Here is a 27,114-nt window from a genome sequence, read left to right on the forward strand (position 1 = left end):
TATGATTCAGCTGTTAGTCTGTTCTTTGCTTGCTAAGCTGAGCCATGCAGCTTTCTTTCTGTATTTCTATATACAACATTTATCCACAAGTTATGTGTCTCCTGTTATGAGTTACCCTGAGGTAAGATGGGTGGCCAGTAAATTTTATAAATAAATAAAAATAATAAAATCTTAGAAATCCCTGATATAATCATTGTAGTTGTAGTATAGTTTATTGAATAGCCCGAAGGCCTTTTCAAACAAAACAGAAGAGAAAAAGGGAAAAAGATAAAACAGTTACAAAAATAGCAATCTAAAAATATATGATAGATGACATTAAAATTTTACCATATCAAATTTCAATAGCTAAGTTGCCAAGACTAGAAGACTAGATAACCCAAATAGGATAGCCAGGGTTGATTCGGCTGATCTGGCTGGCTAGGCGGGTGTCCCCTTCCTCCCTCACCGCTCCATGTGCGTTCCTCCCGAAGCTGCGTGCTCGGTGGAAGAGGACGACCATCCCAGATAGAAGGAGTGTACCGATCTTCGGTCAAGGGTATACGATAGCTGCGCTCCCCTGCTAGAACCTCCAAACAAGCTCAAGATATAATCATTGAAAATTCAGGGTCCCTGCAGTCATTCAGAAAGTCATATGACTCGTATATATTTTTTTACATGGAACCACAAATGATAGTTGAGGAAAAAAAAGGAGCTGGTGCTTTTTAAAATAAATAATTTATTTATTAATCAAATTTATATACCATTCCGCTCTCTGCCTTAATGACTCTGAGCAGTTTGCAGTTAAAACTCATAAAATCCGTACAAAACTTGACACAGTTAAAATGACAGAATCATGGCATTAAAAAGGGCATATCTCAAACCACTAGCCATCTTGAGGATTTGGTATAAACCACATCTGAACCCAAAACGTTTGTTGCTAAGTGAGACAGTTAAGTGAAGTTTGCCCCATTTTATGACCTTTCTTGCCACAGCTGTTAAGTGAATAATTGAAAATGATAAATTAGGAGCATGGTTGTCCCAAAGGTGCTTTTTCAAGAGGACACTGGACTTTCTGGTTTTTCTTTGAAGATGTTTAGCTTCTTATCCAGGAAGCTTCTTTAGTTCTAAGAGGTAAAGAAGCTTCTTGGGTGAGAAGGGAAAAGTCTTCAAAGAAAATAAGAAAGCCCAATGGCCTCTTGAAAAAGCAACTTTGGGGCAACCATGACCTGGATGAGTGAGAATCTCTATAGAAACATGGTTCTTAAGTGAGTCTCTCTTCTCCGTTGAACTTGCTTGTCAGAAGGTCGTAAAAGGTGATCACATGACCTTGGGACACTGCAACTGTCATAAATATGAACCAGGTGCCAAGCATCTGAATTTTGATGACATGACCATGGGGATGCTGCAAAGGTTGCAACTGTGAAAAATGGTCATAAGCCACTTTCTTCAGTGGTGTTGTAAGCTATGAAGCTGTAAGCTCAAACGATCACTAAATGAACTGTTGTGAGTTGGACTACCTGTTGACACTGGCGGGTCTTAACATTCTTCTGAAAGTCTATGGAGATTCTCAGTCATCCAGGTCATGGTTGTCCCAAAGGTGCTTTTTTCAAGAGGCAACTGGAGTTTCTGGTTTTTCTTGGAAGATGTTTTGCTTCTCATCCAAGAAGCTTCTTCAAAATTGAACAGCCCTCTCTCAACAGAGGGGGAGGGATATGACATCATCTATCTCCAATCTACAACACAGTCCTTTCAACAATTCCAAGAAGGCTCCACACCAATTTGCACCACTCAGGTGACTCTGATGACACAGATAAACTTCTGTTTTGGCTTCCGTGTGCCCCATTTTTGGCCCGTTTTCAGCTTGCTTTCCTGGGGCGTGTGGAGGCCAAAATGGGCCAAAAACAGGCTGAAAAAAGGGCTGAAAAGGGATGAAAACATGGTGAAAAAAGGGCCAGAAAAGGGCTGAGAAAAGGCCAAAAAAGGGCCGAAAATAGGGCTGAAAACAGGGTGCACGGAGGCCAAAAATGGGATGCACAGAGGCCAAAAATGGCTGAAGGGTGGGGGCCAGTGGGTGGGCAGGGCTTCAGCAATATTCGCTCCATAAAAGGCACAAACATTTCCACCCACTTTTGGAAGACAAAAAAGTGTTTCCTATTGTTACGTCCGGACGGCAAGCACGAGCGGCCAATAGAGCAGCCAATTGGTCCATGTGCTGGCAGGCAGCCGGCGGGAAATTGGTGGTTCCTGATTGGCCCAGCTTCTGTCAGCTGAGTATAAAAGAGCTGTCAGTGCCTCAAACGCTGCTCGCTCTCCATGGTAGTTAGCTAACCAGAGCGAGTCACTGTTAGCTGTTATTGTTAGCCAATAAACATGTTGTAAAGTGTTTATCCTGCCTCGCCTCCCTTCTTTAGCCTTTGTTCCGTGAATAGAACACCTATGGAGCAAAAAATACAGTATATATGTCTATCTGTACTGAAAAAAGTTGGAAGCCTTTTCTCTGCCTTCTCCCATCACTTTTTTTTTCTTTTACGCTTTTTAACCTTTTCTCCTTTCGAATGTCCTCCTCCCCTCTCTCTTTTTTGCAGTTATTTTATATTTTATTTTTTTTTCTTGATATTTAACAATGTCAGAGAAAGACACACAGAGAGAAAGAGCGAGAGGGAGAGACAGACAGGTGCTATCCTGCACTGCTGTTGTTGTCCTATCATTGGGGCAGATGGATTCAATCATGAATGAATATCTTTCCTGCAGTACAAGGGCAGAATCTGAACTCAAGGCAGTAATGAATGCACCTCTACAGTCTAACCGGGATGTTAATGTTAATCCAGATTAGACTGTAGAGATGCATTCATTACTTTTGCAGAATCTTCTCCTCACTGTCCCTGCTCAGGATGTCCCAATGGGATTCAAACTCTGGTAGAGATGGTGCTTGTTTTCCTTAACAATTCTCAACTGCCTAATTCTTTTTCATGTCGGTGATAATGGTTGTGTGTTTGTTTTTGCTTGTTCACTCTCCAGGGGGTTGTGCAAAAATTGTTTTTTCATGAGACTCAAGAGCAACCTGAGGTCAAATCTTGCATCAGAACATCTGTCTGTATAAGATAAGGCAGAGAATCTGGGCAGGCAAAGATAGGCCACCGCTGTGACACCTTCAATCATGAAGGTAAGAAAAGGCACTGAAACTTCATTGTTATGAAAGCTTTGGGGTTGTTTTTCTTTTAGGGATTCTTCTAGGGTTCAAGAGAAGAAACCACAACATATGAATCAGGTATGCCCAGAAATGCATTTCTTCTTATAGTCTTACTATGGCTTCTGAGGCCCCATGCGGTCAATGGGGGGCTCAAAGACAAATGTTCTCTACGTTTGGGGAAGGACGAATTAAATCCACGGAATCATTACAGGCCAGGAAGTCATCTGTTAAGCGGCATCATCTCTACAGCAGAAACTCAGCATTCAGCGTTCAAGTTCCTCAGCTTTCCCTCTGCTAAAGTTTCCAAGTAAGTCACTGAGTGCTTCGTGGTGTTGATTTCTCCACCCCTTGCCAATTTCTAAAAACTGCAGTTCTTCTTAAAAGATTGTCCTCTTTGGGGGCGGGGGCATTTGAATGGGTGATTGTTCTGGTTTCTCTCTGTGAGAAGTCATTGGGATTCTTTTGCTCGAGGGCGGTATACAAATTAAATTAATAAATAAATAAATAAATAAATAAAACTGATGGAGCTTCTTCTGAAGTGCAAACTTCAGTGAGATGACAAAGAAGCACAAGATCTTCCTGCCATCATGTTAAGAAAATCATCTCTCGATCACATAGGTAGTCAGGCAAGGCATTTTCATTCCCCACTCTCTACCCTCCACCATGGCTACCACTTAGGATGGCAAGATTAGCTTTGAAAACAGGGAATAGAATAGAATAACAGAGTGGGATGGAACCCTGGAGGTCTTCTAGTCCAACCCCTTGCTTAGGCAGGAAACCCTACACCACTTCAGACAAATGGTTATCCAACATCTTCTTAAAAACTTCCAGTGTTGGAACATTCACAACTTCTGGAGGCAAGTTGTTCCACCAATTAATTGACAGGAAATTTCTCCTTAGTTTTAAATTGCTTCTCTCCTTGATTAGTTTCCACCCATTGCTTCTTGTTCTACCCTCAGGTGCTTTGGAGAATAGCTTGACTCCCTCTTCTTTGTGGCAGCCCCTGAGATATTAGAACATTGCTATTATGTCACCCCAAGTCCTTCTTTTAATTAAACTAGACATACCCAGTTCCTGCAACTGTTATTCATATGTTTTAGCCTACAGTCCCCTAATCATCTTTGTAGAAGATGTTGGAAAGGAGAAGAAGGGGAGAAGGAGATGTGTTGACGGATGTGTTTAAATTTAAATTAGAGTAGATGTCTTCTCTCTTGCCACCACACATGGCTTAACTCAAATGATATTTATTTCCATGAGAAATACCTAGTGGATTTTCCAAATACGAGAGACTTTGATGTTCTTAGAGGAACAGATCACTAGAGAAAGAGAAAACAAATGAAGTCTCAGGAACGTTCTCACAGCCCATTTGTGTAATTCCTTCATTTCATTTATAGCAAATAGGACCCACTGCCTCACTTCCTTGGAAAAAGGAACATGTCTCAAGAACTTTATCTGATTTACAACAAACTTTGGCCCCTCCTCTCCTCTCTCTCCTCCCATCCCCATGCAAGTTTCTTTATATCCTTGGGGAAAAAAAGTCAACCAAAAAAAAGTTCCAGTTTGAATTTGAGCATGGAGACAAAATTTTTGATAGCTTCTTTTATATGGTATATACAGGTAAGGGATGCGGTGGCTCAGTGGCTAAGACGTTGAGCTTGTCGATCAAAAGGTTGGCAGTTCAGTGGTTCAAATCCCTAGTGCCACGTAATGGGGTGAGCTCCCATTACTTGTCTCAGCTTCTGTCAACCTAGCAGTTCGAAAGCACGTAAAAAATGCAAGTAAAAAAATAGGGACCACCTTTGGTGGGAAGTTAACAGCGTTCCATGTGCCTTTGGTATTTACTCATGCCGTCCACATGACCACGGAGACGTCTTCGGACAGCGCTGGCTCTTCGGCTTTGAAACGGAGATAAACACTGCCCCCTAGAGTCAGGAACGACTAGCACATATGTGTGAGGTGGAACCTTTACTTTTACCTTTATATGGTATAACCTTTGGAAGGGCTGTACAGTCAGGGTCATTTAATTTATTGATGTTATGTGGCATACATATATTGGAAATCTGAGTTTTATGTGCTTGTGATAGAATTTATTTATTTATTGTTTATTTATTGGTTCGATTTATATGCCGCCCTTCTCCTGGAGATTCAGGGCAGCTTACAATGTGTTAAGCAATAGCCTTCATACTTTTGTATATACCTGCTTAGTAGGGCTTTCGGCTCCCCCAAGCGGTGTTCTTTTTTATACAAAGTCAGCTTATTGCCCCCACAATCCAGGTCCTCATTTTACCTACCTCGAAAGGATGGAAGGCTGAGTCAACCTTGAGCCTGGTGAGATTTGAACTTGCAGTAATTGCAGGCAGCTGGTGTTACTTAACAGCACTTTAGTCTGCTGCGCCACCAAGGCTCTTGCAATGAAACAGGGATGTCCTTCTTTTTTTAAAAAATTTGTTATTGTTATAACATAAAATGACATTACAAGACATACAACATTTATATATATACTCTCTTAACAGCTATTTCGTGATGATCTTCTTCTAATATTTACATTTCCCCCTTTTCCCTTTATACTATTTCAGTTTCTTCTTGTCCCCTTCTCTTTTAATTACAGTGTATTTTTCAAAACTCATATTAACTTTGTATTTTCTATACATTGACATTTTTGTTCTTTCCTTTTTGACAATTCACCCCTATTTTTCTTCTCCATTATTCCTATTCTCCAACCACTTATACCATTTGTGCCAGATTATATAATATTCCGTGCCCTCTTTTTCTTTAAGCTCTTTTGTTAATTTATCCACCTCGACACACTCTAAGATTTTTTTTTATCAACTCTTCTTCTGTTGGTATATTTTCTTTTTTTCAATTTTGTGTGTATACTATACGGGCAGCTGTTATAATATGTAAGATCAAATATATTATTTCCTTGGTGTATTTTTCAGTAAATATCCCTAATAAGAATCAGACTATTATAAAATATGGAATAATTGGTATAATTGGTTAAAAATCAGAAATATACAAAAAATATAGGGGAAATATTACCGATTTAAATATATATATATAATAAAAAATGTTATTAGATTAAGGAGAGTGAAGGAATATATCATAAGTAGAATTGTAGAACGTCACTCTGAAAAAATACTTAAGAAGAAATTACACTCTTTTTGTGTATATGTTGTATAAATGGTTGTTGTGTATGTTACATATGTCTTTTTAAATATTTATATTCAATAAAAACTACTTTTACAGAAGAATGTCTCTGGTTTTCCGCTCATAGGTAGTTCTATTATTTTCTCTAGTCATTCTTTAATCTTAGCCCAAAACTTCTTTGCTACTGGACATGCCCACCAAAGATGGTAATATGTTCCGTAGCTCTTGTTACATTTCCAGCACACTAGAGATTTACTCAGAAACATCTTTGCAAGTCTAGCCGGTGGTAGATGCCATCTATGAAACATCTTCAACTGGTTTTCCTTGTATGCCGTGGACATTGTTAATTTTGTATTTATTTGCCACATTTTTTCCCATTTCTCCAATTCTATTGTGTGATTAAAGTTTTTTGCACATTTAATCATTGCATCTTTAACTATTTCTTCTTCCATATTATATCGCAACAAAAATTTGTATATTCTATTAATTAATTTCTCTTCCATCCCTTGTATAATTTTGTCCAATTCAGTTTGTTCAGTCTTTATCACATTTAATTTTGTGTCTTCTATATATTTTGACCGAATTTGTGTATATGTCCACCAATCGATTTCTCTGTTTAGATCTTGTTCCAATTCCTGTTTTGATTTCAGATTTCCTTGTTCTTTTAATATATCTTATTATCTTGTCCCACTCGGTTAAATTTGGATGTTTTAATGTTTCTGTAGGTGAAATCCAAATTGGTATTTTTGTGTAATGTTGTTTTTTTTATCTTGATCCAAATTTGTAGCAATGCATTCCTTAGTATGTGTCTTCTAAAGTAACCATGTGTTTTGTATTTTTCGTCCCAAAGGAATGCATGCCATCACACTTGCAAATCATGCCCTTCAATCACTAATGTTCTTTTGTCCCTTAACTCCATCCACTCTTTCAGCCACATTATACAAGATGCTTGATAATATATTTCCCATTCTGGGAGTGCTCCTCCTCTTCTATCTTTTGTGTCATGCAATGTTTTTAATCTAATTCTCGGTCTTTTTCCTTGCCATATAAATTTGGTAATTTTTCTATTTAATGTTTCAAAGAAAGTTTTCTCTAATTTTACTGGTTTAACTTGGAAGAGAAATAGTATTCTGGGCAAAATATTCATTTTGATCGTGGCGATCCTTCCCATAAATGAAATTTGTAAATTTTTCCAATTATCTAAATCTTTTTAAATTTGCAGTAATAATTTGTCATAGTTGTCTTCCTTAATTGAGGAGCATCTTGCAGTGAGCCAAATCCCTAAGTATTTTATTTTCTTGGTTATTTGAATTAACAAAAATAAATCCAAATTATTAACCAAAAATCTTACAAAGAAACAAGAGAATGAATTAGAATGCAGTACAAAATTTCAAGAAACAGGGATGTTTTTCAAGTGATTTTTTTTTCTGTTCTGCTTCAAAATTCCAGAATTTGGTCATTTGCCCAGATCACTTGAATGATGAGAAAAGTCATCATTTATTAGGAACATTTACCAAGATCAACAACTGATGGCAACCATGCCTTAGCTTTAATAAATGGATAAATGTTAGCTTTGCATGGAAGAGGAAGGGGCATTTTAAAAAGTGGAAGAGATACAATCATGTTCTTGACTGTGATATGATGCACATCTATTGACAGGAAAGGATACAAACAACAGTGGAAAATTCTGTCCTTCCTTTTTGCCATTCAGGAGATCCACCAGGATCCCCATTTCTTACCCAACCTCACCCTGGGCTACACTATCAATGACAATTATTTCCATGGAAGAATCACCTCAGATGCCTTGCTAGACTTGCTTTCGACTGGGGAAGCCAATGTTCCCAACTATAGATGTGCAAAGGAGAGAAATATATTGGCTGTCCTCGAAGGGGATGCAGTTGACACTTCCACCCATATTTCAACCCTACTGAGCCGTTACAAAATCCCTCAGGTGTGTTTCCTGTGCTTCTGTATGTCTTTGTGCTTAGCAGCTTCTCAGTTTAAATCCACTTATAGTTTTCGCTACAAAATTGAAGGGTTGTTTCTAACTAAAATGTCACACAATCGGGAAGAATTGAAAGCAGCCACTTCTCTCACCATCACTAACCAAGGAGAGAAGCAAGTAAAACTAAGGAGAAATTTCCTATTTGTGAGAGCAATCAATCAATGGAAGAGCTTGCCTTCAGACATTGTGGGTGCTCTATCACTGAGACTTTCAAAAAGATATTGGACAATGTTTGTCTGAAATGGTATAGGATCTCCTGCTTGAGCAGAGACTAGAAGTCCTGAAAGGACCCTTTCAATACTACTCTGTGCCTACCAACTCGAGCTACTAATATTCAAACACATTTCGTTATTTGGTGTTTTATGTTCTATCACAGCCACAGCCTAGATTAGGAGCCAATGCTGGGAATGTTTGAAGGAAAAATCCTACATCAAGGCTCATGCAGAAGGTGTGAGGGATATGAACTGGTCCTAAAGGAAGGCAAGTTGTGTGTAAGGGTAGTTCGTCTGATTTGATCCAAAGTTTACTTTATTTTATTTATTTATTTAGCTTGTCAAATATGTACAAGATAACAGGTATAAGTATAAACATGGGCATGAACACAAGAAATGAGTACAAATAAATGGGGACAGTAGGACAGGGACCGTAGGCACGCTGGTGCGCTTATGCACGCCCCTTTTATGGACCTCTTCGGAATGGGGTGACGTCCACGGTAGACAAGTTTAAGGTTGGAGCTGTGGGGGTTTGAGGATGTAACAACGGAGTCAGGAAGAGCATTCCAGGCGTTGACCACTCTGTTGCTGAAGTCGCATTTTCTGCAGTCGGGTTTGGAGCGGTTTACCTTGAGTTTGTATCTATTGCTTGCCAGTGTATTATTGAGGTTGAAGCTGAAGTAGTCGTTGACAGGTAGGACATTGTAGTAGACAATTTTGTGTACTACACTTAGGTCAGACCGTAGGCGGCATAGTTACAGGTTGTCCAAGCCCAAAATTTCGAGCCTGGTGGCATAAGGGATTCTATTGTGAGCAGAGGCATGGAGGACTCTTCTCCTGAAATACCTCTGGACCCACTCAAAAATGTTTGTTGTTTTCTTTTCAGGTCAGTTATGCTTTTGCTTCACAAGTCCTGAGTGATAAAAAACACTTTCCTTTTTTCTACCAAGTGCTCCCCAGGGAAGGCATCCAATATCCAGGGATTATCAAAGTTCTCTTGCATTTTAAGTGGACGTTGATAGGACTTGTTGCTCCAGCCTCTGAGAATGGAGAGAGATTCACAAGAACATTGACTCCTATGCTTACGAAGAGCAGCATTTGTATTGCTTTTTCATTAGGTACCTCCTTTTCTTTCAAGGACTTTGAGAAGACCATTGGCCAGTTGAACAAATGGAAAAAAGTCAATGTTTTTGTTTGTTATGTACGTACAGGTTTCTTCTTTGGACAAATATTCTTCTTTCAATTAATGATGCAAATGTTTCTCGAGCTTGAGGTTGGCAAAATCTGGATCACCACAGCTTTATGGGATTTTAGCCTGGACTTAAAGTCTCAGCAGTACCTCCCCTCCCTCTATGGATTTTTATCCTTCTTTATCCACAGGCATAAGTGGGCAATAGATGACAAATTTCCACTCCTTTACTCTTCCATTCTGAAATTTGTAGATGAAGGCTTTCATTGTTTATACTCAAAGCCAGCTGGGTCTGTGAAAGGATGGACAAGGTGCCGTGAAAAAGGAGAGTTGAGGATCCCTTCCCCAAAAGTTTATCAAAAAATCCTGTCTCTTGATGGTTATCACATTTACAGCACCCTTTGGGCCATGGCACATGCCATAAATGCGGCTTATTCCTCCAGCTCTATCAGGAGTGTGAGGAACAGAAATTACCAGTTGGAAGATCAACTGCTTCAGCCTTGGCAGGTATTCACCATTCTACATTTCTTTTAAATGAGAAACAAATCATTACATCCATATCATGAATGACTTTCTCCAAGAATTAGTTTATTTTAAGCATGCTAGAAAAGCAACAGGGAGATGAAACAGGAAGACTTAGCTGAAGGAAAAGAAGGGGAACTCATCAGATTTGCAGATGACACTAAGCCACCAAGAATAGCCAAACCCCCAGAAGACAAGCTCAGAATCCAAAAAGATCTCGACAGACTTGAACAATGAGCCCTATCCAACATAGTGAAGTTTAATGTGAAGAAAAGCAAAGTTTTACACATAGGCAGGAAAAAACAAAGGTACAAGTACAGATTAGGTGAAACCTGGCTCAAAAACAGTAATTGTGAGAGAGATCTTGGAGTCCTAGTGGACGATCACTTAAGTATGAGCCCGCACTGTGTGGCAGCAGCCAAAAAAGTTAAAACAATCCTTGGTTGTATAAACAGAGGCATTGAATCAAAATCACATGAAGAATTAGTACTGCTTTATAAATCCTTAGAAAGACCACACCTGGAATTCTGCATCCAGTTTTGGTCACCGCATTGCAAAAAAAGATGTTGAAACTTTTGAAAAAGTGCAGAGAAGAGCAACTAAGATGATTCAGGGTCTGGAGATTAAAACACACGAAGAACATTTGCAGGAGCTGCATTAGCTAGTCTAGAGAAAAGGAGGATTGGGGTGACATGACAGCAGCATTTTGGTATTTGATAGGCTGCCATAAAGAAGAGGGCATCAACTTATTTTCCACGCCCCTTACAGACCTCTTAGGAATGGGGTGAGGTCAACAGTAGGCAGCCTTAGGTTAAAATTTTGGGAGTTTTGGGATGAAACCACAGAGTCAGATAGTGCATTCCAGGCATTGACCACTCTGTTGCTGAAGTCATATTTTCTGCAATCGAGTTTGGAGCGGCTCACTTTAAGTTTGTATCTATTGTGTGCTCATGTATTGTTGTGGTTGAAGCTGAAGTGGTCATTGACAGGTAGGACATTGTAGCAGATAATTTTATGAGCTATGCTTAGGTCATACTGAAGGCGGTGTAGTTCTAAGTTTTCTAAGCCCAGAATTTCAAGTCTGGTGGCATAAGTTATTTTGTTGCAAGCAGAGGAGTGGAGGACTCTTCTTATGAAACATTTCTGGACACGTTCAATTGTATTAATGTCCGATATGCAGTGCGGACATTACAGCTCATCTATTCCAGACAGATGAGCTGTATTCGAGAATTGGTTTAGCAAATGTTTTGTATGCTCTTGTTAGTAGTGTGATATTACCGGAGAAGCTACACAAGATTAGGTTTACAACTCTTAATGCCTTTTGGGTGATGTTGTTACAGTGGGCTTTGGCACGTAGACCATTATATATGAGTACTCCAAGATCCTTGACAGAGTGATGGTCATCTACAAGGTCGTGTCTACTCACCTTGTATTTTGTGTTCTGGTTCTTTTTGTCAATGTGTAAGACAGAGCATTTGTTGGTTGAGATTTGGAGTTGCCAATTGTTTGACCATTCCAATACAAAATCAAGGTATTTTTGAAGGGTAGCAACATTGTCTTTAAGAAGCTGGGTTAAGAAGCTGCTTTATAAGGGAGGCCATTAGAGGGCCTTTCTCTCTCTCTCTCTCTCTCTCCCTCTCCCTCTCTCTCTCTCTCTCTCCTCATGTTCTATCTCCTTGTATTTTCTCTCAGTGTATGCTTCCTGTTATAGTTGGAGATTGATTGATTGCCTGGCCTTGCTTAGCACAGGTATGTATATTGTATATAACTTGTAGATAAAGCACTGTTTGAAAAACCTCTGTGTACTGTATTTTGTTCCTGGGTTGTCTCAAAATAGCAGTCACGCTGTGCACACTCTGACACAATTCAAACCAAAAAAAGAAAAGAAGTCGAGTTGCCATGAGTCAACCTCCAGATGACTCTACCTGGATGACTGTGAATCTTTATTAACATTCTCTTTTATTGTTGCTCTTCATTCTGCAGTTTTCTCTTCCTTTTCCCTTCTAGCTCCATCCATTCCTGCAAAGCCCTCAGTTTCACAATGGTTCCATGGATGGAGTCTATTTGGATGAAAACAGAGAACTGGCAGCTGACTTGGATATCATGAGCTGGATTATGTTCCGCAACAAGTCCTTCTTCAAACTGAAACTAGGGGATCTAGAGAGACAAGGATCCCCAGATCTCAAGTTTACTCTTGATCAGGATGGTTTTGCAAAACTGAAACGGCTCAAGAAGGTAGGAAAAATGGGTCTCTTCCATTTCACGGACTCCAAAAGTTTCAAATTCTGTAATGAACTCTTTGTGCTCTTGAGTACTGAGTGATGGCACCAAATTATTGATTTTTCAAGAGAAAGGATTTTTCATTAGCTCTTCTAGTAAATTGTACAGAAGAAATATGATATTCAAAATCAAGATTCCTTTGACCCTAAAATTGTTGCTTCATCAGGAAAGCACCAGTAAGTTCCCTGAAAGTTCATATATTACAAATAGATAGTGGACATAGTTCCTAAAAACTTGAAGTCTAAAATCAGAATTGAAGAAATTCATGTTCTTAATTAGGGCTTTTGGGGGGCGGGGCTTATATAGGGCGCACGTGTAAAAATCAAGCTAGGACTTACTTTCGGGGTAGGTCATATATTCAGGGTAATACAAGACATGATGAAAATTCTTTCATTTTACAACAAATAGACAGATTTAACCATAGTTTCATTGGGAAAATGTGACCATCCTAGACCAAGCTAAGTCCAAAAATGCCAGGGAATTTCTAGAAGCCTGGCACTCTGACAAATCAGCCATCAACATGGACATTAACAACATCTATAGCAGGGGTGAAATCCAGCAGGTTCTGACACGTTCTGGAGAACCGGTAGAGGAAATTTTGAGTAGTTTGGAGAACTGGCAAATACCACCTTCCGCTGGTCTCAGAGCGGGGTGGGAAAGGAGTTTTTGCAATATCCTTCCCCCAGGAGTGGGGAGGGAATGGAGATTTTGTAGTATCCTTCCCCTGCCACGCCCAAGAAGCCCCACCAACTCGATGTCAGTCACAGCAGGGTGCCACCCCACCAAGCCACGCCCACAGAACCAATAGTAAAAACAATTGAATTTCACCACTGATCTATAGACTATGCAAAAGAGACAATCAACCAGTCCAAAAGACTGGTGGCACTTCTCCAATAGTAATCAACACTCAGATCAGCATAGATTAACTCCAAGGTTAACTTCAGACCAACAATCAAGTAAGCAATACCCTAATCTAGAAACTGCCAAAGAGCCATCAGTAAACAGCCCAGCCAAAGAATCTCTAAGATCGCCCCCCCCCACCCAGACAGCCAAGGCACCAGAATATAAACTGACAACAAACAGCATCCCTTACCAGCACTGAAGATGTAATCTAGTTTGGATAATGAAATGTCTGCAAGGAAACAAGCAAACTCAGAGAGCACCAGAGCTACAAATATTCTCCTTTATGAATCAGAAAATCCAAGTGTTGAAATGGGCTATTGAGGTTTTCAAGTGGCTACTCAATCCTGGAATTCAAAATTGTACAACCATCCCTTCTCAATATAATCTAGGTTCAACCCAAAGCAGAAGATTGACTTTAATTTTTCATATATAGACAAAATCTCATTCGTCATCTTCAGACTGGTGTTTTCGGCTTCGTGCTTCTAGGAGCAAACTATTGCTCCTAGAAGCACGAAGCTCCTAGAAGCACGAAGCTGAAAACACCAGCCTGAAGATGATGAATGAGACTTCGTCGAAACGTCGCCAAGACACTTCCAATTTTATGTGGGAGAAAACCCGAATAACCAAAGACCTACATACAAACACCCGCGAAAACCTCAGAAAACATATATATATATACATATACACATACACACACACACACACACATAAATATCTGATTCAGAACACACCTCCGCCCAATCAGAACACAGCCAAGCTCCCACCCAATCAGTTCACACCCCCACTGGCAGTTAAAAGGAAGAAACAGCTGCGATCACACACATTGCTCCTAGAAGCACGAAGCCGAGAACACCAGCCTGAAGATGACGAATGAGACTTCATCGAAACATTGCCAAGAAACCTCCAACTTTACACGGGAGAAAACCGAATAACCAAAGACCTACATACAAACACCCGCGAAAACCTCAGAAAACAAATATATATATATATGTATGTATGTATGTATGTATGTATGTATGTATGTATGTATAAAATTCTCTTTTCGTAGGTCTTTATGTGTATTTTTCTCTCAGCCAGGTTTTTCCTACGTAAATCAATATATATATGAATATATATATGAATTTAGACCTATATATCAAGTTTATATTTCGTTGATAAAGAAATAAAGGGAGACTAGTATAGATCTATTTCAAGCTATTTAGCTCTCATCAGCTAGCCATACCCTTACTTGGATTCGAAGTTGGGCTGCCTGCATGTTAGGCAGTTGTATTAACCTCTGAGCCACAAGTTCTCCCCCCGTCATCAGCTTGAGCCAGGGGAGAGATTGTGTTTTTCTATCAAGGCACCTGGTCTACCCCAACTTGTGGGAGGGAGCATACTCAATGCGACTGCTTGAGGGCTCCTGGATCTATCTGAAGAAGCCCCTGCAGTTTTCTGGGTGAGATTACAGAAGTGGTTTGCCATTGCGTCTTCCTAAGAGCTAAGAAAAAATGATTGGGTAAAAATTATCCCTAAGGCAGGACTAGAAGTCACAATCTCCCACTTTCTAATCAGATGTCTTCACCATTACATCAAACTCGTTCTTGTTCTCTTTCCATATATTACTCTTGACATTAATGTTCTTACTTTTTTTGCATAGGGCCTCCTTCTTTCCAGGTGTGTGGAAAGTTGTCAACCTGGATTCGCTAAGGCGACTCAGGAAGGAGAACCCATCTGCTGTTACCTCTGCCGTCCCTGTGCAGAAGGAACCATCTCCACTCAGGAAGGTGAGTGAAAACACCTTTGGAGGAAACCAGATGTTTTGGAAGGGTATTTCTAACCTTAAGTCTTTCAGAGTCAGTACAGAAAATACATCCTTTGCCTCCATTGCATGTTTAATGCCCCATGCTACAAATGAAACAGGGCTGACATTTTTTGTGTATCCTACGACACAATACTGTTTAGGCAAGTTATCCATTTTGGGATTGTTATATTTAATGACATCATGGAGGGCCTTATTTTACCAAAATTGTTTTCACCCAGCTTGGACAATCTGGGGTCCAGTTTCCTTGCCTCCTAGTAACCATCCAAAGTAGATCGTTGTCAGAACCACCCCTGTAGCTGGCAAGGGTGTTTGTTTGTGTGTGTGCAATTTTACAATATCCACATCCATTTCACTACTTCAGTTGTGCAAGGAGAATCTTTAGAACTTCCTCTAATGCAGGGCTGTCAAACTAGCAGCCTGTGAGCCAGATACATCACGTGCTGGACACCCCCACCCCCAGTTTAGCGAAGGGGGGAAAAAGTTACAATATGTCATATGACGATAACGTGATGCTGCGAATTTGACACCCGTGCTCTAATGAAAGCAGGTCCTCTGCTCAGAGACTGTGAAGGTTCTTTGCTCTCCAAGGACTGGACATAGCAGAGTTTAGCAAATCTGTGTACCAGTGGTAGTACTCAGCTGGTTCTATCTGGATTGGGCAAACCAGTAACGGTGGCTGCGGGAGGCTCTGCCCACCTGCCCGGATGTAATCACATCCCATTTTTGAGGTTCTGTGCATGCGCAGAGGTGGTGCGTGTGAGCGAAGTGTGCGCTTGTGTGCTTGTGCATAAAACTAATTTCTCAGTTCTGAGTTGCTTCTCTTCTTGATCAGTTTCCACCCATTGCTTCTTGTCCTACCTTCAAGCGCTTTGGAGAATAGCTTGATTCCCTCTTCTTTGTGGCAGCCCCTGAGATATTGGAAGACTACTCTCATGTCTCCCCTAGTCCTTCTTTTCATTAAAGTAGACATACCCAATTCCAGCAACCGTTCTTCATATGTTTTATCCTCCAGTCCACTAATCATCTTTGTTGCTCTTCTCTGCACTCTTCCTGCAGGTTAAGCTTAAAGGCTGCTCTGATGCAAAGCAAGCAAATGTCAACCCCAATTTCAATCCCTTGCAAGGACATCATCATTTTATCCCAATGATATTGCCTCTTAGGGCACAAGTGTCAAACTTGTGGCTGGATGCATCACATGCAAGCCACACCCACCCTGGCTCCGCATAGGCAAAAACGTCATGATACATTACATGATGTCAAGTGACGTGATCAAGTTTGACACCCGAGTCTTAGGGAGATTTATTCCATCTTGTGTAAACCACTTTTAACGTTAATGTTAATTTTCCTATTTTGATGGCTCTAAGCCAGGGGTCAGCAACCTGCGGCTCCAGAACCGCATGCGGCTCTTTGGGCCCTCTGCTGTGGCTCCCTGTCAGGTGATCGCACCACTGGCTGACCCCTCGCCCTCCCCTCCCAATCACTCCTTGCCTGGCTTGAGAAGGTAAGGGTGACTGTGGGGGATGGGAGAAGTGGCCAGGGCAGAGACAGAGAGATACAGAGAGGGGGAGAGAGAGAGACATAGAGAGATATAGAGAAAGAGGGAGGGAGGGGAGAGAGAGGTATGTCAAAAGGATTTTATGGTTCCCAGTGTTTTTTTAACAACTGGTCCTCTGCCCTAATGACTGGCTGGATAGATGTGGCTAGCGGGTCATGTGACTGGTGGAAGTGAGTGACATCGAGTTGGCCAAGCCCACCCAGGTTTTGTGGCTCCCGGTATTTTCTTTTCTGTGGGAAATGGGTCCAAATGGCTCTTTTGAGTATTTAAGGTTGCAGACCCCTGCTCTAAGCCAAACAAGAGTAAGCAATAAAGGGTATATCCTTTTTTTTTTTCAGATGCAGAAAAATGCACGAGGTGTCCAGAAGATCAGTATCCAAATCAGGAACAAATCCAATGTATCCACAAGGTCACCACATATCTGTCCTATGAAGAAACATTGGGGATCATTTTGGTTTCCTTTACCCTATTCCTCTCCTTCATTACCTGTGTAATATTAGCCATCTTCATTAAACATCTAGAAACTCCAATAGTCAAGGCCAATAACCGTGACCTCTCCTATATTATCCTTTTGTCCCTCCTTCTTTCTTTCTTAACCTCCTTCCTCTTCATTGGTCCTCCAAGGAAAACAACATGCCTTCTCCGACAGTCAGTTTTCAGCATCATCTTCTCAATTGCTGTCTCTTGTGTCTTGGCCAAAACGATCATGGTGGTGCTGGCCTTCTTGGCTACAAAGCCAGGAAACAAAATGAGAAGATGGCTTGGGAAGAGCTTGGCCAACTGCATCATCCTTTCTTGTTCCAGTGTCCAAGTTGCCATCTGTATTTTTTGGCTGTGGAATTCTCCACCCTTCCCTGACTCTGATATGCACTCTCAGCATGGAGAGATCACATTACAATGCAATGAAGGATCTGTTGCCATGTTTTATATTGCTCTTGGCTACATGGGCTTCTTGTCTGTCATCTGCTTCATGGTAGCTTTCATGGCCAAGAACCTCCCTGGAGCCTTCAATGAAGCCAAGCTGATCACTTTCAGCATGCTGGTCTTCTGCAGTGTCTGGATCTCCTTTGTGCCCACCTATCTCAGTACCAAGGGGAAGTACATGGTGGCTGTGCAGGTCTTCTCCATTTTGGCCTCCAGCGCTGGTCTTCTGGGCTGTAGCTTCATCCCTAAGTGCTACATTATTTTATTAAGACCAGATCTGAACACAAAGGAACATCTAATGATAAAAGTAAAATAGAAAGAAATATTCTAATAAATCTTTCTTCAAGGAGAGTCCTCTTGTATCTTGGACACAAAGGATCAAGTCAAAGTGTTGTCAAAGGATCATCTCTTCCCCTGTGTTGATCCATTAGACCATTTTAACTATTATCTATGTGGTTAAGACACAATTTTATTTAACTAATTTTACTCCCAACAGGAATCATCTCATGAGATTTGCAGAGTGAGATTGATAAAGCACATTAGAATATTCAGAACAGAGACTATCCAATCCTATATTATGTCAGATTATTCATAAACTGGCAGAGATGTGGTACAAGATCAGCCAATGAAGTGGAATAACCACTAGGTCAGCCAATTGGGAGCTGAGAGAGACTGGAGCCAGGGCATGTCTTAGTCTGCAGTTTCTGAATGTGTGCAGAGAATTGAAATTGAAACTGAGCAGTCTGTCTGAGCTTGTCTCCTTTGCTGAAATGAAACTAACTGATCTCTCTACTTGCTACCACATTGAAAGAACTCTGCTATTGGTATTGTACATTTATCTTCATGAATTGTTATGTATATAAAGAAGTTAATGAATCCTTCTGCATCAGTCTGCCTGTGTGTGCTTTCTGGATTTGATTTTTGCAACAAACTCTGATATATTACAAGTTATTTTATTATTACAAGAACCAGACAACTCTCCAGAGACTCAAAACTCTCCCTATCTCAAATCCCTTTGGGATTCTAAGATGGGGTTGTTCCTTAAAAGGCCATCTTCTTCCCACTGCCCTTCTTTTATCTCTTTGGCAGAGGGACCATTGCCATTATGGTCCATCTGCCAATATCCTATCCATTGTAATTTCTACATGAAGCCATAGGGTTACATCATCAGTCACCATGGGTCGAGGTATCATCAGTATGCAAATGATACTCAATTTTATATCTCCACCTGTGATGACCCATGTGATGGCTTTAGTTTAAAGCCTCCTTTGTGAGGTGCCATCCATCTCTTGCTAGAAGCCCTTCATGTAGGTAGTGCAACCCATAGTTTAGAAGGCCAAAGTTCTCATAATGGCACTATCCTCTGAGCCAATTATTTACTTCTAAAGTCTTGTTGGGATTGGTAGCTGTAAAAATCAAACAAAAATTTTAAAAAAGTCGTTAGTAGACACATAGACCTAAAACACATTTACACACCATTCAAAAGAGACAAACAAACAAACAAAGCACACTGTCAAGTTTCCGAAAGATGCCCTAATTAATTCATGAGCCATGATCCAAACTTCAAAGGAAATATAGTCATTTATTAGGAGCACCATTCCGGCAATATTGGGATGCAGTTAGGACTGATCCTGCATAGATTTATATCCCCCTATGACCCTGTCTCTCCCCTCCTCTCTGGCCATGTCATAAATCACATTCTCCAATTAACCACTTTGGCTGGCTGTGAACCCTAACACCCTCCTTCTGATTGCGGTCAGGAAGAATGTATGGAATTCATTTCAGTTCTCCCTCCCTCCTACTCATGGCAACTTGAAAGCTTTGCAAGTTGACACACACCTTTTTCCAGCAACCAATACTCAGATAAGCAAGGATTAACATCAGTCAAAAAATTCAGCAGGAAACAAGATCTTAATCAAAGAATTTATTTTAATTAATTTTAATTTTTAATTAATTTTAATTTTGATAAATTAATTAATTAAAATCAATGCCCCCCCCCGAGGTCAACCACAGCCCTGATGCGGCCCTCAATGAAATTAATTTTGATACCCCTGATGTAAAGGAATGTAAGAAATGTTCTTGGAGGACAGAACCACATCCAAGGGTTTTAGCTCAAGCCAAGAAACTGATTTGAGCTATTTTGCCAGTGGTTTTATGTTGAAGACAAATGAATTGAGCTTTGAGCCCCATAGAAACTCATACTTAAGGGGTTTAATTTGGTCTTTACTTCCCCACAACCAATGGCTGCCTCTGCCCCCCTCAAGAATTATGAGCACCAATCTTCAAAGGTAATCCAGAAGGAAATCATGAGTGATGGTTTTAAAAGCCCTTAAAAGATCAAAAAAAATACCACGAGTGTCACACTTCACTATCCTGATCCAACCACTGGCAGTCTTAATCCAAGGCCCAAATTCCACTTAGAAAACACCCAAACATTCAACTTCATCCAGGGCTTTCCGTAGCTGACATGGAGAGACTTCTTATTGCAAAGTAAGTTAGCTGTTAGGCTTGCATTTGGAATATTTCATGGCAAGGCCATCGTCCTGATGTTGTATGGGACTGAGATCTGTGAGTGGGAAGAGTAGGTTATTTACCTGATTGGAAGTAGTCCAAAAAAACTTTATAATGAAGATTTTGGGACTCCCCAGGGAAGTCCTGATGCTTATGTAGGTATGGTTTCCTTTCATCACTATTATTTATTTATTTATTTATTTATTTATTTATTTATTTATTTATTTATTTATTTATTTTATTTTATTTTATTTTATTTTATTTCTATACCACCCTTCTCCTGCAGGACTCAGGGCGTGTATAGCCAAGATAAAACGTTGCATATAAAATTTAAAAACAATTTAAAAAACAATTAAATAAATTTGGCCCAAGATATTAAAAACAACCCAATTAAAACCAAATTCAATTTAAAACTGAGAGGATGGGATCAAGCCAGCCCGGCTAGATGGAATAGGTGTGTTTTCAGGGCCCGACGAAAAGTCCGGAGGTCTGATATCATGCGTATCTCAGGGGGTAGGTCATTCCAGAGGGCGGGTGCTGCCACAGAGAAGGCTCTCCTCCTGTGGGTCGCCAGCCGACACTGTCTGGCCGACGGCACCCTGAGGAGGCCCTCTCTGTGCGAGCGAACCGGTCGGTGGGAGGCTATTGGTGGCAGAAGGCGGTCTCGCAGATACCCCGGCCCTAAGCCATGGAGCGCTTTAAAGGTGGTCACCAACATCTTGAAGCGCACCCGGAAGACCACAGGAAGCCAGTGCAGCTCGCACAGGAGAGGTGTCATATGTGAGTGCCCCGTCGCTCCCATAATCCCCCACGCGGCCGCATTCTGGACTAACTGTAGCCTCCGGGTGGCACCCCAAGGGGAGCCCCATGTAGAGAGCATTGCAGTAGTCCAGGCGGGAAGTGACGAGTGCTTGAGTGACCGTGCGTAGGGAGTCCCGATCCAGAAAGGGGCGCAATGTATTAGAGCATACATTGTGTTGTTCAGCACAAGAAGCCTTCAAGATGTATCTTCCCAAACTTTGTTTTCTCCATTTTACAGCTGGGAATCAATGGACCAAACCCAACCTTCTTTGTGGGAACTCTGGTATTGGAAAAGGGAAGCCCTTAGGGACAAGCTTTTTGAAAGAGATGCCAATAAAGTTGCTACTATAGTACAATACAACCACTCAAATGTACATGTTGGTTTCAACAAAATAGCTCTACCTGCACTGGGTTAATATGAACAGTGGCCAATTGCCACATCATTTGCTTGCAGATGGAAAGGAGATTTTGGTCATTATCCACTATTTCCTCCACTGGCCCATTTATGATGCGATCAATGCCTATGTATTGAAGGTAGGTGAATTCAAGCACTTCGATTTTGAATACTTTAATTATTTTCTTGCAGATATACTTTCAACTGTTCATTCCAAGGTTCCTATTTTTGCTTTGTTGCCGTTTAAATTTTAAAATATTTAAATTCTTTTTTTAAAAGGTTTTTTTTTATTTTTTAAAACATGAAACATAAAATACATCTTTTTAGAGCAAGGATTTGATCCGGTATAAAATAAATACAATTACTCATATTCCCTCAACCAATTTTGTTCCAAATTTTGTCCATTTATCTCTTTAAAAAAAAGAAAAAAAAGAAAAAGAGATCTTATTCTAAACATTTAAATTTTAAACAATTTACTATATCACCCTAAATTCTAAACAATTATTTCCAACAAGACATCATTCCAAATTTTTGTCATTTTAACAATCAATATTTCATATATATTCCTCATTTCTAAGACCCATTGCATCGAGTCTATATTGTACCTTTTTTAAATGGCAATTAGTATCCATAATCTTGACAAAGAATATTTTCCTCCTCTCTTAATTGTTTCTAAATCAATCAACATTTCCATCTAAAATTCGTCACTCCCAAAATACTTTATTTTAAAGTCTAATATTTAACTGATTCATAATTTAAATAGCTATTTCCCAACAGTGTTTTCCGCCACTTCTATCTCTATTTATTTAACTGGTTCACAGTTTGGCTTAACTATTCTCCAATATTGTCTCCTCCACTTCCTCTTGAGTTTATTTTTTGGCTGGTTCGCATCTTAATCAGTTGCTTTCCAGCGATGCTTTCCTCCACTCCTAGCCTTACTTATTTAAGCTGGTTCACAGTATAATTTTAACTGCATACCAACGTTATCTCCTTCAATCCTCCTAAATCTATTATGAAACTGGTTTGCAACTCAAATAGTTGCTTCCCAGCAATGCTTTCCTCAAAATATTTAAATTCTTTATCATAGTACTGGCTTTATTTTGTTTCAACCTCTTTGTATATAACCTACTTTTTATTATTGTATTGCATTGTATTTTCTGCTATGCTACATTGTTATGACTTCTGTCTACAACAATCAAACCTATTTACATGGAGAAAATAGCGTTTTTGGGATGTTACAATCAGTATAACCATTATTAGTTTCAGTAATCCATATAATTGCTTCAATTTTGGAGAAACTAGAAAACTGCTCATTGCAATCTGCCCAATGGCAGGGTCTTTCCACACATTCATACACACCTGTGTAATTATTTATATGCTCAGCAGCAAAAAGAGAGAGAGAAAAAAAGGGGGGGGAGGATTCTAGTAATTGCAAGTGATGGTCTGTTTTTCTGCTAACTTGAAAAAAAGGATTTGATGGTTTCCTTGTTTGTTTAAGAAACACTACATTATAAAACATATACCTAAAAATTATTTCATTTTTTTCTTTTGATATCAAATGTTCTTTTGTGTTCAAGTCTGGTCTTAGTAAAATAATGTAACATTTTGGGATAAAGATGAAGTCTAGCAAGCTAGAAGTGGAGGCCAAGATGGAGAGACCTGCACAGCCATCATGTATTTCCCCTTGGTGCTCAGGTAGGCAGGCACAAAGGATACCCAGACACTGCAGAAGACCAGCATGCTGAAGGTGATCAGCTTGGCTTCGTTATGGTTATCGACAAATCTAAATCCTTTGGTTCCTGTTTCATAACCCATAAATCTCAATCTCCTTGACACCTTTTCCCCCTTATGTCTCGATTGTTTTGGTATGAGCACGTCTGCCATTACTCCAAAAATGTGTAAGTAAGCTATTTGAGGTTTTTTATTATACATTACCTCGTAAGGTATTTTATCCAATATGCTAGACCAAGATCTATTAAGTGTATAATTTGAATATACAAGTGCTTCGGCCCAAAATGTTTGTCCTAGTCCTGCGTCATCTAAAACGCATCTCATCATTGTCTGTAGGGTATAATTTCTACGTTCAACCACTCCATTTTGAAAAGCTGAAAACGGTGAAGAAGAGAAATGTAATCCGTGTTCCTTTAGCCAGATTGAAAAATTTTTGGATAGGAATTCTGACCCGCGGTCAGTCATAATTTATTTGATTTTAATGTTATTCTGTACTTCTATTCTTTTATAAAATTCTTTAAATTTTTGAAATGTCTCACTTTTGTGATTAAGGGTATATACAAAGCCTAGCTCTCGGCAAGTCCACCCAACTGCACTGGAAACAAGCCACCACCAGAACGGAATAAAGCGGTTGCAATTTCTTTATTAGGTTTGGCACAGCAAACACAGGCAGGAGAAAGGCACAAGCTGGAAACAAGGTTTAAAGTTAGCGCTAATGCAATTGCAGTGTAGCGCCTTTTATATACGCAGCAAGAAATCAATTGGCAATCAAACAGTTAACATCACCCCTCCTTCCCCTAGCTGGCCTGTAGGAGGAGCGCAATAACTCAATTGGCAATCAAACAGTCAACATCAGCCCTCCTCCCCCTAGCTGGCCTGTAGGAGAGCGCGCCTCTGTTACATCACAAGGCAGCGTCATCTGCACATTCCATGCCCCCCCGATCTCCGATGAAAGCGTTTGCTTCATTTTGTGCACGAGTGGTAAAGACTTCTCAAACAGCTGATGACACGCCCCCGGAGAGTCCAGCAGCTCGCCCCCCCTCCTCATCGTCCTCCCCATTGATGGCGAGACCCAACTGAGGCTCGACAGGTGGCTGCTCTCTACCAGGAGTCCACCTGCAGGAAACAAAATAAAGATGTTAGTATAGCAACCGTTCTACCCACTGGGACCTGGTTTATTTGGATATTTACGATGGTACCGACGGAGCAACCGGTCGGCATGAATGTCTGGAGCTGCCACCCAAGATGCTTGTGCTAGTGGATAACCCTTCCACCGTACTAAGTACTGTAACCTATCTCCACGTAGACGTGAATCCAACACTTTATCTATTTCATATTGACCTGAATGACTCGGTCCCGGGGAAACAGGCTGATGTGTGGGTCTTTCCTCCTTGACAGGTTTAAGGAGGCTGCTATGAAAAACAGGATGTATTTTTCCTAACAGTGAAGGTAGCTTAAGCATGACAGTGACAGGGTTGATCACACATGTTATAGGAAAAGGACCTATGTATTTGGGACCTAGTTTCCTACTAGGTAATTGTAATTTCAAATATTTGGTTGATAGATACACGTGATCCCCTACAGAAAACGGTTTTGGGTCGGCTCTTTTTTTATCAACATAAAGTTTGTATTCATTTGCTGCTTTTTGAAGCGCCGTTTTTACCGCTGGCCACGTTTGTCGGATCTTGTCGGCCCAACCAGAATGCGTAGATCCACCTGTAGCTGGAGGTTCTACTTCAGGTATGGCTGGGAATTCTCTTCCATAGATGATTTGGAAAGGAGAAAACCCCGTGCTACGGTGGCTGATATTATTGTACGCGACTTCAGCGAACGGGAGTAAGGCAGACCAATCAGTTTGCTGATACGAAACGTAGCAACGTAGATATCGTTCCACAGTGGCATTAGCCCGTTCAGCTGCTCCATTTGTACTGGGATGGAAAGCTGAACTTAATCCTTGAGTAGACACTATCCTATGAATGAAAGACCTCCAAAACTTGGCGGTGAACTGGACACCCCGATCTGATATAATACGCTTCGGGACCCCATGAAGGCGGTAGATATGTTGTATAAACATGTCTATCAATCGTCGGGCAGATGGTAAACTCCGACAGGGTATAAAATGCGCCTGCTTTGAAAATAAGTCTACTATTGTCCAAATAATGGTATGTCCATTGCTGGGCGGAAGGTCCACTATAAAATCCATCGCCACATCCTCCCATGGATGACTAGGATCAGCCACCGATTGTAATCGACCGAGTGGTTTCCCTGACCATGGTTTTGCTGCCGCGCATGTTGGGCACGTTTTTACGTAACATTCAATTTCACCACGCATTCGTGGCCACCAAAATTGATGTCTAATCAGGTGAAGTGTTTTAAGGAAACCATAGTGACCTGCTGGTTTGGCATCATGGCACCGTCGTAAGACTGTAGCCCGAAGCGGTTCTGGAATGTATAAACGATCCCCATTCCACCCTAATCCGTCTCGTAGGACTATTGACGTTTGGTTTTGATTTAACCACGTATCCTGGCTGATAGCTATCCGAAGAGTCATTAAGAAGGATGCTTCTTTCCGTAACACTGCTGCAACCGCATGCCCACTCTCAATGGGTGGTATAAGAGATTCCACTACTTCCTCGCGCTTACTGTTATATTGTGGCATACGAGAAAGTGCGTCGGCGAGGAAGTTCTTTCCTGCTGGCACATATTTGAGTCTGAAATTGAATCTTCAGAAATATTGTGCCCAGCGTAGTTGCTTTGGAGACAGACGTCTAGGTGTTTGTAATGCCTCTAAATTTTTATGGTCTGTCCATACTTCAAACGGGATAGTAGCCCCTTCCAGGATGTGACGCCACGTAAGTAGAGCCCAACAGACAGCGAAGGCCTCCTTTTCCCAGATCGCCCACCCTCGCTCTGTGGTGTTTAATTTGCGTGAGGTATAAGCACAAGGGCGTATCCTATCCTGTTCATCTTTTTGCAGCAACACAGCTCCTACAGCAACATCACTAGCATCGGTTTGAATGATGAATTCACGCGACAGATCGGAGTGTTTAAGTACCGGTTCTCTGGTGAAAAGATATTTCAACTGTTCAAACGCACTTTGACATTGAGCTGTCCACTGCAATAACTGATTTGGTCTTGGTTTTATCACAGTGGATTTAGTGCGTAACAGGTCTGTTAACAGTAGTGCTATAGCGGCAAATGCGGGGACGAATTGGCGATAGAAATTCACAAAACCAAGGAAACTTTGGAGTTGTTTCCTGGTTTTCGGCGCTTGCCACTCAACTATAGCTTGGACTTTACGTGGATCCATTGGAAACAAGCCACCACCAGAACGGAATAAAGCGGTTGCAATTTCTTTATTAGGTTCGGCACAGCAAACACAGGCAGGAGAAAGGCACAGCCAGAAACAAGGTTTAAAGTTAGCGCTACACGCAATTGTAGTGTAGCGCCTTTTATATACGCAGCAAGAAATCAATTGGCAATCAAACAGTTAACATCATCCCTCCTTCCCCTAGCTGGCCTGTAGGAGGAGCGCAATAACTCAATTGGCAATTAAACAGTCAACATCATCCCTCCTCCCCCTAGCTGGCCTGTAGGAGAGCGCGCCTCTGTTACATCACAAGGCAGCGTCATCTGCATATTCCATGCCCCCCGATCTCCGATGAAAGCGTTTGCTTCGTTTTGTGCGCGAGTGGTAAAGACTTCTCAAACAGCTGATTACACGCCCCTGGAGAGTCCAGCAGCTCGCCTCCTCCTCATCGTCCTCCCCATTGATGGCGAGACCCAACCGAGGCTCGACACTAGCGACTGAAGTCATCTACAATGGTTAAGAAAAATCTTTTTTTATATTTTATGGAAGGTTTTAGGGGACCTACTATGTCCATGTGTATTAATTGGAAAGTGGAACTGGTTTTGCGTGTTGCTTTTCTTGGTCTGGGTTTGGTTTTGATTTTAGAAGACATATACA

General features: G+C 40.8%; 1 protein-coding gene across 1 annotated transcript; it reads left to right on the top strand.

The window, feature by feature from the left end:
- The first annotated feature begins 1,200 nt into the window (after positions 1-1,200).
- Positions 1,201-18,026, top strand: LOC139309854 (vomeronasal type-2 receptor 26-like). Its single transcript, XM_070934052.1, has 6 exons — positions 1,201-1,244; positions 7,976-8,267; positions 9,420-10,229; positions 12,252-12,479; positions 15,067-15,193; positions 17,125-18,026. The coding sequence occupies exons 1-6, from the start codon at positions 1,201-1,203 to the stop codon at positions 18,024-18,026; spliced, it is 2,403 nt and encodes an 800-aa protein (XP_070790153.1).
- The last annotated feature ends 9,088 nt before the right edge of the window (positions 18,027-27,114 follow it).

This window comes from Pituophis catenifer, unplaced genomic scaffold, assembly GCF_029215685.1.
Source record: "Pituophis catenifer annectens isolate HBS135680 unplaced genomic scaffold, rPitCat1.0.hap2 SCAF_2, whole genome shotgun sequence".
Taxonomy (NCBI): Eukaryota; Metazoa; Chordata; class Lepidosauria; order Squamata; family Colubridae; genus Pituophis; species Pituophis catenifer.